We start from the raw sequence: 13,110 nt of genomic DNA, 5'->3' as shown, positions 1-13,110 counted from the left end.
CATCAGAAAGCAACTTCCCTGAGATAAATGAATGCCATTTAGATAAAGAGATGAGTATTATCAAAAATGTAACCTGTGGAGTAAGTTACATAAACTGAACTAATAACCTATTATTTAAGGTCATCTTACAGTCTTTTTCATTTATCTTGAAGAGTGATATGCATTCTTGTCTATTTTGGGTTAAAACAATTTTTTCTCTTCATTATTTTATTATGATTATCTTTATAGTTGTAGTTGGTTTTATAATGCTGCTGCCTCAGTACATGTAAAGAAAGTAGAAAGAGCTATGTCATTACCACTTGACTTTCACCACTGTAGAGGAGAAAAAATATGTTTTCTTCTATCCATTCTAGGTTCATGACTGAGGTCCCTATAACCAAAAGATACATTAACAATAGAAAAACACACAAATTTATTTAATACAAATTTTACATGATTTGAGAGCCTTCATAAGGAAATGAAGACTAAGAAATAGTTAAAATGAAGTTTTTTAAATGGTAGGTTTGATGAAGAGTGGATAGTTGTGTACACATATGATAGGGAGAAAAGGATATAATCTAATGATAATAAACTGGAGGAAACTTACTAAGGCCCATTTCTTCAAATTCTTTTCTCTGTCCCTTCATCTTCAGACATAAGGATATTCTTTCCTCTTCTCCCCTTAGTATAGGGATGCACCTCTCACATGAGAGTCTTATGACCTACTTCAGGGAAATTCTGGGAAATTCTTCCTAGGTTTATGACTTGCTTCAGGAGAGTAGGGTTGGGGGAAGGTCAGAGTGACCTTCTTGCTTCTGTTTTTTTTTTTTTTTTTTTTTTCAAATTTCTTTAGCCTACAATATTCAATATGCCAACGTGCCATATTTTGGGGTAGTGTGTCCTGAACCCCATCACCACCACATGTAAGAGAACTAAATGAGACAACATAGTACATAGAACATTCTGATTTAGAAGTATGTCTATGACTAAATGTTAAGCAAATGAGACTCTAAGTCTAGATTTTGGTTCATTGCATTTTTAAAACTAAATCATTTGAAAGGAACTATTCTTTACAATGATTATTTCTCTTACATAAGAATGGAATGTAGTTTTGGAAAAGGTTTTAAGAACCCATCGAAGTATTTTCATCATTTTAAGATCATGCTATATTTTGTAGACCTTAAAATGGAGCTTCATCATGTGCTTTGGTCAGTTTCTTCTGATAAGCCATGTACTATGGTTTTGATATGGTTTGTTTGGCCCTGCTGCGTCTCATGTTAAGGTTTGATCCCCATTGTTAGAGATGGGGCCTGGTGGGAGGTGTTTAGATCATCAGGGTGGGTTCCTCATGAATGTCTTGGTGCTATTTTTGTGGCAGTGAATGAGTTCTCACTCTTAGTTCCCACGATAACTAGTTGAATTGTTGAAAAGAGCCTGGCACCTCTTCCTTTTCTCTTGCTTCCACTCTTGCCATGTGATCTCTGCACCCTGGCTCCCCTTCCACTGTGAGTGGAAGCAGCCTGAAGCCCTCACCAGAAGCAGTTGCTAGCACCATGTTTCTTGTACAGCTTGCAGAACAATAAGTCAAATAAACCTCTTTTTTTAAATAAATTACCTAGCCTCAGGTATTCCTTTATAGCAACACAGAAATGGACAAAGACACCATGCCTAGCCAAAAGTGATTAGAAGATTAATGAATTGAAAGTAGCTGTAGCAGAAAAATTAACCTATGTTACAGTCTCAACTAAATTCTCTGATTTTGATCTTGCTCAATCAATCCAACCTCATTATGAATTTAGGGTAAGGGAATGACAAAATACACATTTATCTACTTATCCAAAAGTGGAACTCTGATTTCCTATAAGTACCAGGCTTTGTGTAGATTCTCTAAGATCATGTTTCTTAATTCTTTTTCATCTGCTCTGAACCTTCATTATCGTTTTAGGAAAAGAAAACAAAAAGAGTACCACACTGATAAGGTGCTGTTTTTCTGTCCAAATTCAGAATCCAGAGAACTTTTCTAATTATATTTCAGCTATTCTCTGTCTTCTTAAGATTCCAGTGTATTTCTTAGCCTAGTTTGAAGTTTAGATCACAGGCCTATGTTTAAGGGTCCCTGTCACATCTGGGTTGGTCAAGATTTAGTAGTGACTGATTTGCATAAAGAGTGCTGAGAGTAGGGAATGGAAACTTATTTTCCTCAGTCTCTCTTTTTTTAAGTTTGTACAGCAGCAAGACAAGTCCTAAAAGCACATTGATTATATCTTTGAGGTAAAGCAAGACTCCTTGCATTGTGTTCCTTTGTATCTTTTTCCTGAAGTGGCTCAGGTCTGGAGGAAAATAAGGCAAACCTACAGTACGGCAGAGAAGAGTTGATGGGGATATACAGTAAATATGATACAAGGTAAACATGAGAAAGTCTAGAGAAAGAAAGGGAAAGGTGGGAAGCTTATGAGGAAAATTATCATGGCATGAAGTTGAAAATGATATTTAATGGTAAGATAGAAAAAGACTGAGAGATATCAAGGAACTGAAATAAGCTGTTGCATACTTGGCCTAATTTGAGAGATAATGGTTTATGTGTAAAACAGCTTGCATTAGATGACTTCTCAAGATTCTTTACATTCGTAGAAATATGGGGCTGATAAGAAAGAGAATAGTTTGTAGGAAAGGAAAGAATCAGAAATTTATACACAAGAAAGAAGAAAAATAGGAATAAGATAAGGGACAGAATAAAAAGTAACCCACAAAAAATTAAAAAGGTAAAATATGACAGAATAGAAACTTATAAAATTTGCAAATAATGGAATTAAAGAAATTTAAAATTTTTAAAAATGTCTCAAATGATTACCTTACATTTACGCCAGACCTTTTTTTAATGTATGGGTAGCATATTGAGCAAGCATACACAATCAAAGTATGGAAAAATATTTACATTCATCACTTTTATATTGACAAGGAAATTCAGTATAGTTGAGCAAGTTTACATTGAATAGAAACTTTAGTTTTTGGGAATTATCATTTCCAATTTATAATATAAATACAACTTGATTGTATATTATGTAATTCATGGATAAGATGGTATAAAATTTTTAATCCATGACTGAAGTCTTTCTTTTGCTCGCAGTCTGTTTCTACTATTCCATGATACACATTCCGAGAAGACAATTATAGGAATAGCTTAAAGAAGATAACTCTATTAGAAGTAGGTATCATCATAGATAAATTATTTTTCTTACTATCCTATCATGTCTTCTTTCCATCAATCAGGAAATTTTATTCTTGTAAACTGACTTAAGCTAATGTGGCTAAGCAAACTCTTAGGATTTCGTGAATGAGTGTTACCAGTTATTATGAAGGAAAGTTTTATTAATAGATCAAATTCCATCGTTCAATACAAATATTTTTTAAATAAACAAAAAGGCACAAAATAATTCATACTCCTCATTTTATAAGCTTGATGAAATCCCAGCTCTCTATTATTTCGGTGCTCTTACAACACTTTACATGAAAAGTGCTCTCAATATTTACATGAAAATATTTTTGGGAACAGAATTTTGCCACCCTTAACATTTGTCATCAGGTATCATAATGTTCCAAACCAATGAGTGTACACATAGGACAAATCTCAGATGTGTTACTGAAGTGTACAGCTAGCGATGCTTCCTGGTTTTTTTAAGTGTTCATGCAAAGTGAAGCAGTGCCTTTGAAATATTTTGGCCCATCTACAGATTTGTAACATCACTAATTTTTTTCTTCAATAACAAACACATTTTAAACATTCATTAGACATTCATTAAGCTGATTATCAAATATCTCTTGTGTTGGTCACCAGAGACAGACATAGCTGAAACACTTTCTGATTAAATGTTGGTTATACAGAAAGATATATAATACAAATCATCATTTTCTCCCTCCTCTCCCTCAGATGCCCATTGTTATCCTCTCATATTTATATCTATATATAAACTCAATCTCAAATAAATATATATTCACATAAACGTACTTTTTAAAAAACTTTCCTATTATGCAAACTAATAGGAAACTTTCCAAGTTGCTTTTGTCTATATGAAAAAACAAATCTGGTTTGGTGTTCAAAATACTGAATAATCTGTGCCCCCTCCCAATTTATTTTCTGATATTTCATTCTGTATGTTTGATGTTTCATCCTCTCTGAACTTCTCATAGTTCTTTGGATATCCTGTACCCTTTCCAGACTCTGTTCTTTTGAATATTCTGTTCTGTGCCTGGAATGTCTTTACTTTTCTTTTTTATCTGGCTAAATCTTTAAGACTTGATTCAGATGTTATGTCCTATGTGAATCTGTTTCCTAGTTTTCCCTGTGGAATTAATCCTTCCTCTTTATTCCTATAATACTTTGTATATTACTTGATTGTGACAATAATTATTATGATAGCTAACAAATACTGGCTGTATTGTGTAGATTTAACTATTTTTGCATTTATTTCATTTAATCTGCTTTCCATGTTATTTTGTAGCTTATCTTCTTGTATTTTTTCCCAAATAGACCAAAACTTAACTTACTTATTCATCTTTAGATTCCAAATATATGGCACTATACCTGGGCATATGATAAGTGCTCAGCAAATCCATGTATGAAAGAATGAATGTACAAACATTGCTTTTCAGTACTTAGTATTAAAGATAATGCATGGTCATAACTGTTCTCTATGAATATAGAACAGAGATAGATACAATGTGACAAGAATGCAAAAGCCATGAGGAAATAGTGTGTCTTTTAGAATACGTTATAGAGAATTCTGTGGACATATTAGAGGATTTGAGAAAGATGAAAAAATGCAAATAGAATTATCTTTGTCTAAGATTCTTTAGCTTATACTATTGGTTGATGGATTTAGCCTTTATGCAATTAGTTAGGACAATTGTAATAGAATTAAATAATATTCATCATGAGTATAATATAAAAGATGTAGGCAAAATAAGATGAGAAAGGACTGCCATGAATTGGAAATAAAAGCTTTATTTGTCTGTGGTGTTCAATCTTTTTGCTTAATGTACGTCCTAAATGAATTTTGAAACATGATGTACAATATTTTTATCATAATTTTAAGTAGCTACAGAGACCATAGTTAACATATTATATACTGTGTATATGCTTTCATGAATTTTATTTTGTAACTGCATATTTAGCTCATTTAATCATGAAAAACGTTCACCATATAATCTAATTGTCTAAATCAGTCCTTATCGACAAACTACTTACCTAAGTTAGACTTACTGTCAATGACAAGTTTGACTTCATTTTTTAGATTAAATGAACACTCCGTGACAGCCATCCCACTTCTGAATTCTAATTGTGAGATACCTATGTATTAATAGATTGATTTATAAACAGACAGACTGGCAGAAAGGTACAGAGCCTTGCCAGGATGAAATAAGCAAGCATCCTCCCCTTCAACTTTTTCTTGCTTTGCTCCTAACGGATTATCCACTAAGGTTTTTTTCTTTTTTATTTTTTTAAGAGATAGGGTCTCCTCTGTTGCCCAGGCTGGAGGGCAGTGGCCTGATCATAGCTCACTGCAGCCTTGAACTCCTAGGCTCAAGCAATCCTCCTACCTCAGCCTCCCAAAGCACTGGGATAATATGTGTGAACCACCATGCCCCTGTATCCCCTAAGATCAAAGCTTTCTTGAATTATCCCTTTGCATTATGTTCTGGGGACATTTATGCTAGGGAACAATGCACTGAAACAAGGTTTGGGATGCGTAGTAGGTATCTTTCTTGTTTGTAATGTAGAAACAGGGCAATTGTAAAAGGGGAAAGAGGAAAGGAAAACTGGAGGATTGTTAAGTGCATTCTCAGGCAGATCACTTTTAGGAAAGAGCACATATGGAACTTCAGGGTTTGGAAATAGATTCTAATTAAAACATCTGTATCTGGAAACCTATGAAAGTCTTTGTTTACATTTTCTTGAAGACTGCTGGAATGGGTTATGTCTATATATGCCTAACATAATAGGCATAACACACTATGATCACAAGATAAATTGACTGTGACACCCAGAATATGCTTTCTGGTGCTTTGATGAGTACACCAGTTCCCTCTCTATATTCAAGAGTGTTCCAAACATTGCAATCCCATGGCTTACCAATTGCAAAGGAAGAAAGAGAGGGGATGAGTATGTGAATGGTCAGAAGAGAAACTTACACAAGAGGAAAGGAAAGTCCCTTTTCTCAAATGTAAGATGAACAGGATGAAGAGTCTGACATTCTAAAAATAGGCAGAAGGAATCTCCGGGGATTTTAAGGAGTTCAACAACACAGTGATACAACTGGTTGTAATATTTGTTTCATGAAAATACATTTTGATCTGTGGATTGATAAATAATGGGACTAATTACTACTCCCTCCACTAATATTGAGTAATCATTATTTATATACAATAAAAGAGAACATTTACAACTTGGATTTCCCTGTAGTTTGTGAAACTTTACTTTTTACTGAAAAACTTTTCATTTCTAACATAAAACATAGGCAGATAAAATTTTTCAGTCTTTTAAATTTATTTTTTATTCTCACTTTAGAAACTCTAAACACTTTTGGTTTTAAAGATTAGTTTACACAGATATCATTACAAAAATGTTTAAAATGTTTATACCAATATTGACTTAGCATTCTACCTGTAATATTTTAAAAATATACAACATTACTTTGTGGACTCAATCTTTTGTATTGAGTTATAATTCAGTATAATATAGAATTAAAATTAGGAAAGCTTTCCATTGAGAAATTCATTTAGCTGTTTGTAAAACATTTAAAAATATTTGTATCTTAACCACACTAAATTGGTGGTATGCAGCTAAGAAAAATATGTGATAACCAATTTATTCCCATTGTTGTATTACACTATATATATATTTTTAAAACAAGAACCTGTACTAGAGTTAAAACAACTCCATATAGTGCTTATAGCTCAGAAATGTAAAGTACACTCTGTGGCTATAACAAAAACTATTCCAGCAGGTTCAAAAGAGATTGGAAATAATTTCCACCCATTTGCTTTTTGTAGAAGCAGTAGCAATCTGCAGATAAGCTATTCTAGCTTCAAAACAGTACAGTAGATGGTTTTATGGAACTTACGATTACAAAAATCCACTTTAATGTTTTTTTCTTACTGGCAGGTGTTCTATTGGCTTGCAGCCAGAGGCTGTGAGTATAGTGCAGCCTGCCGTGTCCCCCAGAGTGTTGAAAACGCCGACAATCCAGCTGGCTGCTCATAATTGCAGTGATTGTGGTCTGACAACCAGAACTCCAAGAAAGAAATGTGATGAATATTTTACAAACTTGATCAGATTACAAATTTCATCTCTTTTTTTCTCTCCTCCATAGATATGATATCTGCACTTATAAAAATAAGCCCTGTGGAACACTGGGTAAGTTTTCTTATAAAGGGAGGATAGTTCAGATTGTCTTTTTGGACCAATGACTTTAATCTTTATTATTAATTTGGTCATTTCCTTTCTGGTACATCTAAAAACTGTTAAACCTGACGTTTGTGGATATGTCATTTACTAGGAAACAAATATTTATTCCCATAATAAATATTATGTAAATTTCATTAGCATGGCAACTGGTGTGATGATTAAAAGTAATTTAGAAGATGATTCAGAATCATCAAATGATAATTATAAATCAAAGTTATCACTCATTTTCATATACTCTATCTCTGTGATATATTTTCTAAAAATACCAAGGAATTTGAGAGCCAACAAAAGCAATCAGCATCTTTAAATCCCAGGATAGAAAAGAAAAAGAAAAAAAATCTGGGTATACTTAAAGGGGAGGCATCAAGAATAATAATAAAGAGTATATTTCCATAAGTTAAGATATTATTGGAAGTTTTCAGTACCCAAACAAAAAAAAGGAAGACTATTTTGTAAAATATTATACCCAGAGGTGAAGAAAGGACAGGAATATATTTCTTGTGCTCCCCAAAATGCATTTCTGTAGTATTCTAGAATTTTAAAAATTACATTTTTGTTACAGAACACAATTTCGTATGTACTGATTGAAAGTTAACTGCAAATACAAATGGGCAAAAATGGTAGCTCTCCAGTAGACTAAATTATTAAGCAAATAGAGTTATTTTAAAGAACAGGTCTTTTTTTCTACGATAAATTTTTCAGTGTCAGAGAGAATTTACAGACTCAGAAGGTAAACAGCTGAAAGTCAATTCTCTAGTTTCCTTATGACAAGTCTCAATTTTCTTATCTGTAAAAGAAAAGTTATGAAATCGATTCCTATGGACCTCATAAGCATTTGGGGAAGATCAAATAAAGGTAGATGTAGGAGAAAAAGTATTAACCACCTTCCTGGGGAGTTCAGTGAGAAACACTCTTCCGAGATAAACATTTCTCTTGATAATTTTACCTGCCTTCCCAAGCTTCTCTTACCCCATTTTCCTCAGGATTTATGGCAAAAGAAGAAATCCCAATTAGCAAATACCGAGTATTAATGGTGGAGAAGTTTGCTAGTTAAAAAGCATAGTCACAGAAAGAGCTCTGTTTGCTGAGAAAGCTCACATCAAAAAGATTTACCCTGTAGTGTTTTAGGTTGACAAAGCCTACGTATTCCAACAGAGGGGTCCCTGAGCTGGAAGCTAACAATTGGCTTTGACAGTTTCGGTGCATTATGTTTTACGGTTTACTTAAGCTTTTTGTTCCTCAATTTTCTTATCTATGAATTAGGAGTAATATCTTCCCTGCGTTACAGGGATATTGTTAAAATCATTTACGGAAAAAATGCAGTGAACGATGTGTTGTTAAGAAATACCATAAAAATTAACGGGTGTTATTATATAATGTAGAAATTGTCTATACCGTTTAACTTATTCCTTGTATTTGCTGTTAAAATTTTCTAAGTATTTACTAAGTGCTTAATACATTTTAGATACAATAGACACTAAGCCTCAAAGCATGTACCCATCTAAGCTAGAACTTGTGCTTTTCTAGTATGTATATTTTGAGGAAATATATTTTATATATATAAAGAATGATACATATAATATATATATATTCTGTTCTGCTTTTTGAGGGTAGATTATTATATTGAGGTATACTCTTCATTGTAACATTAATAATACCACTGCCTAGTACTTTTGCTGTCATTATTGCCAAAGATTTGAGGTGTTTTCGTATCCTACTTCTTCTTTTATTTTTTTCAAAATATTGTGTTCTAACTTTGATAGTTTACTAATTTCTAGAATCAATAGATTAATAGTTGGGTACATGTCAATACATTTTTAAGCTCAATATAAATTATTTTTCAAATTATAAATGATTATATATTTTTATATTACTTCTTGTAGTGAAAACTGAATGAACTGCATATATATACGTGTTGACCTCCATCTGTGAAAAATATATTATCGGTACAGAATTGATCAGATTATGACTTTTTGAGTTGTCCTTTTAGTAACTTTCATATTGGTTTTTACATTGATTTCTGCATATTTTCTTACTTAGTAACTCTGATGACCAATTGTAACATGGCTAAGTAGGTTTAAGAATGCAAACTGTGGCCATCAAACTGAGGAAATCTAATTGGCCCAAATAGTAATCAAACCCCTATTAACACAATCACACAAAAGAACTTTGACAGCTTCAGTTTTATAGGGATATAGAAAATGGTGAGGGTTGTGAAAATATATTAGAATTTAAAATGCTCTTTCATTTTAGTTAAGATTTACCTATATATTTCAACAAGTAGTAGTTTCCCAAACATATTCTTTGTTAAGTTGTTTTTTTAGAAGAGCTAGCAATTTTGTATCTGATACCAGAGGTAAATTTGTGCTTGTAAATACACCTTGAGGAATCATTGAGAATCCTCAATTCTTAGCCACATGGCACATACCAAAAAACAACACAGCAACAACAAAAAACCCAAAAGCTAACCCATGGAATAATATATTTTGGGGCTGGGCATGGTGGCTCACGTCTGTAATCCCAGCACTTTGGGAGGCCAAGGCCGGAGGATTGCTTGAGCCCAGGAGTTTGAGGCTGAAGTGAGCTGTGATTGCACCACTGTGCACTCCAGCCTGGGCAACACAGCAAGACGCCATCTCTAAAAATATATATATATTTTTGGAGGGTGGGGGGGAATATAAGACATGTCAATTTAACAACTATTATTCTTAGTAATTCTGTTTTTTTTTTTAATTTAAAAAACTCCACATTTCTTAAAGCTCAAAACAGCAACAATGTTCATAGTGATTTTGTTCTTACCATGTGATGGGCCACATTGAACTCAATAGCTTAAATTCAGATAACGTACTGCAATTTCTTTTGTATTTTCACTGTGTGTGTGTATGTATAATGTCTCTCTTTCTCTTGGTGGAGATTGGAAGTGACATTCATTAAATATTTTTAATTAGGCTCCCCCCGCCAAATTGTTATCCTGTTCCACTAGTCCCTCTTTTTATGTCCTCATTTTCAAGTCCCAAGACCTCTAAATGAATGGAAAGCCAGCACAAAGGTATCACCAGTATTTATAATTCTGTGAGACAGAAATCAATGCTCTCCCCAACCCCTGCCCCTCTCACATAAAACAGTAAAAAAAGCAGTCTATTAGCAAATCTAGCATTAACCTCAACTCTGTTCCAATGTAGTTATTATGTTGATATTTACATTAGAAAATACAGAGAAACACAATTTCTAGAGATTTCTTGTCAGTAAAAATATGGATTGAATAGCGTTTATTGTCCCAAATTAGTGCAACTAGGAAATTGTACCTAGCACAGACATTTCTTAGTGCACTCAATAAGTATTCATTGAATTGAATTGAAATTACTTTTGGTGGGAAAGTCATCATTAATGTTTGGGTGATGATGGTAGACTACTAACATAAAAAATATTTTTCCTACCTTTCCTTCAACTTCTTCTAAATAACTTTTTGTCTCTGTGTTAAGTATGATTTGGCATCTGTTTCCTTATAACAGATGACATTTTTTTCTTTTGTACAAAAATTCTTTTTTTAAGCACTGTTTTAAAGTTCTGTACTAATCCACAAAGCCTGATATTCATTTGAAAGTAAATATTAAAGTTTTACATATTAAAATTCCCAAGGGGAGAATACCTTGAGTAACATAACATTTCACTGGAATCAGCGAATTAACACCATAGTTATTACTTTATTAGTAAAACTCTAATGCATTGAAGGGAGATAGGAGAGAGGAAAAATGACACTGTATGTGTCAATGACTTTCCTCCCATTAAAATACTAAAAGAAATTGTTGCATCACTATTAGGACTAATTTCAAAAGATAAAAATAATGCAAAAAACCTCCCATTTTTAACAGTTCATTCTTTTTCTCTTTTGAATCATTTTATTTTTATAAAAGTGTCATTTAAAAAATCATTTGGGATTCCCCCCTTTTTTGGTAACTAAAAAGTTGCTTGTATATTTTTATGAACCCACTAAACTTAAACAGATCTCTTTAGAAAAATAATGTGGATATATTTTGCTTTCTACAGCCTGAAGAATGTTAAAATAGAAATGCTTTCTTGAATTCCCTCTTCTGGCTCAAGTTACTAGGTGGTCCCAAGTTACCAGAAGTAAAATTTATAAATCTAACCCCTAGTCTAGACATTTTCCAGCACTGACTGCAGTTCAAAAAATATTAATGTCTAGCCGGCAAAGTGAAATTCCCCCCAGTGATTTTGCAAATGACTAGAAAGTTAACCTTTTGCCAACTGCTCCTTCTGTGCATGGAGGTTATTAAAAAGAATCCAGGCATTTATAAGTATGGGCTTTTTAAGACTGAAACACCTTGGCTTGACCCTTTGTGTCTCTTTCTGTTTATTCAGGCTTGGCCTCTGTGGCTGGAATGTGTGAGCCTGAAAGGAGCTGTAGCATTAATGAAGACATTGGCCTGGGTTCAGCTTTTACCATTGCACATGAGATTGGTCACAAGTGAGTGAGTTTAAGAAAATCAAAATAAATTTTAGAACTCCACTCTTGAGCAACTTGTAACTACTGTGTGGAAAGCCTGTGCTCAGCCATATTTTACTGCCTTTTTGTCTGATTTCAATAGAGGATGTTATCATTTTGGGTATTGGGATAAATCATCTTAAGAACTGGGGACTTGTTAAATCTTTGTGATTCAGTGACTAATATTCTCAGTGGTGAATGCACTATACTTAAGTTTTGGTATTTACATTTGAAATGCTTTAGCTTTAGCTCAGTCTCTTCAATACTTGGTTCCTCATAAAGTCCAATTGTTTAAACAATCTTTCTTTTCCTCAAGTGGTAATAAACATATATATATATATATATATATATATTTTAAAATCATTGACACCACTACCATAAAATGTACTTTTAGTTTTTATTCTTCATACAGCTGTGAGCATACCCTTTCTCCAGGCATAAAGTTTGGGCAGACATTGTAACCTGTATTTTCAGGTGCATTTGTATGCCACTGAAACAAACTGTTAAGTATAGCGAGATCTCATCCTTACTTCTTTTTAGGAGGACCTGAAGTTTTTAGTATTTCCATTAAATGAATCTGTGCCAATGGAAAAACTATCCTATGCCCCCCCGACCCAATGGAAATGAAACCCTTTCTTTATTTCGAACAAGAGGCAATAGTAAATGTAAAAGCTTATTCATGTGGAGGGAGAGAATTTTGACAATATTTTTCCTTATTTTAAACATTTGTCTTCTCATGACTGAAATATGACTTGTCCTTAGTCAATTTCTAATGTGATTCTGATGCTCTTATAAAGGTAAAAACTAAACAAAAGAGCTTGCAATTCACTAAAAGATTGGTTTTTTCTAGCAGGAAAGCCCCTTTCCTCTAAAATAGAAAACTATTAACATTTATCAAATGACCAGTCATATCTGCTAATGAGAAAATGAGAAAACTTAAAAAAAGATAGTCAAGCATTTCTAGCTAAAATAAGCAGCCTGTTTGTAAGAACTCCTGACATTTGTATGATTTAAGTTTTATAATCTGCTCTTTTGGTGGCAAAGTGGATGAGGAAAACAGAACAAATAAAAATGAATATTTATTATACACTTGCCTCAGAGGTAATTCTTGAGATAAATCTTTAGTTGAGCTTTTTTTTTTCCTTTTCAAGTGGATAGTAAA

At 33.0% G+C, this 13,110-nt stretch overlaps 1 protein-coding gene across 1 annotated transcript in view; it reads left to right on the top strand.

Moving 5' to 3' along the window:
- Positions 1-13,110, top strand: part of ADAMTS6 (ADAM metallopeptidase with thrombospondin type 1 motif 6) — a 261,874-nt gene that overhangs the window by 110,957 nt on the left and 137,807 nt on the right. Inside the window, exons 7-8 of the mRNA XM_069492484.1 lie at positions 7,350-7,393; positions 11,825-11,930. Of these exons, the coding sequence (XP_069348585.1) occupies positions 7,350-7,393; positions 11,825-11,930 (150 nt within the window). The remainder of the gene's footprint in view (positions 1-7,349; positions 7,394-11,824; positions 11,931-13,110) is intronic.

The sequence above is a fragment of the Eulemur rufifrons genome, chromosome 17 (genome assembly GCF_041146395.1).
Source record: "Eulemur rufifrons isolate Redbay chromosome 17, OSU_ERuf_1, whole genome shotgun sequence".
In the NCBI taxonomy this organism is placed as follows: domain Eukaryota; kingdom Metazoa; phylum Chordata; class Mammalia; order Primates; family Lemuridae; genus Eulemur; species Eulemur rufifrons.
Note: the sequence above shows the minus strand (reverse complement) of the source record. Positions and strands in the feature narration are given on the sequence as shown.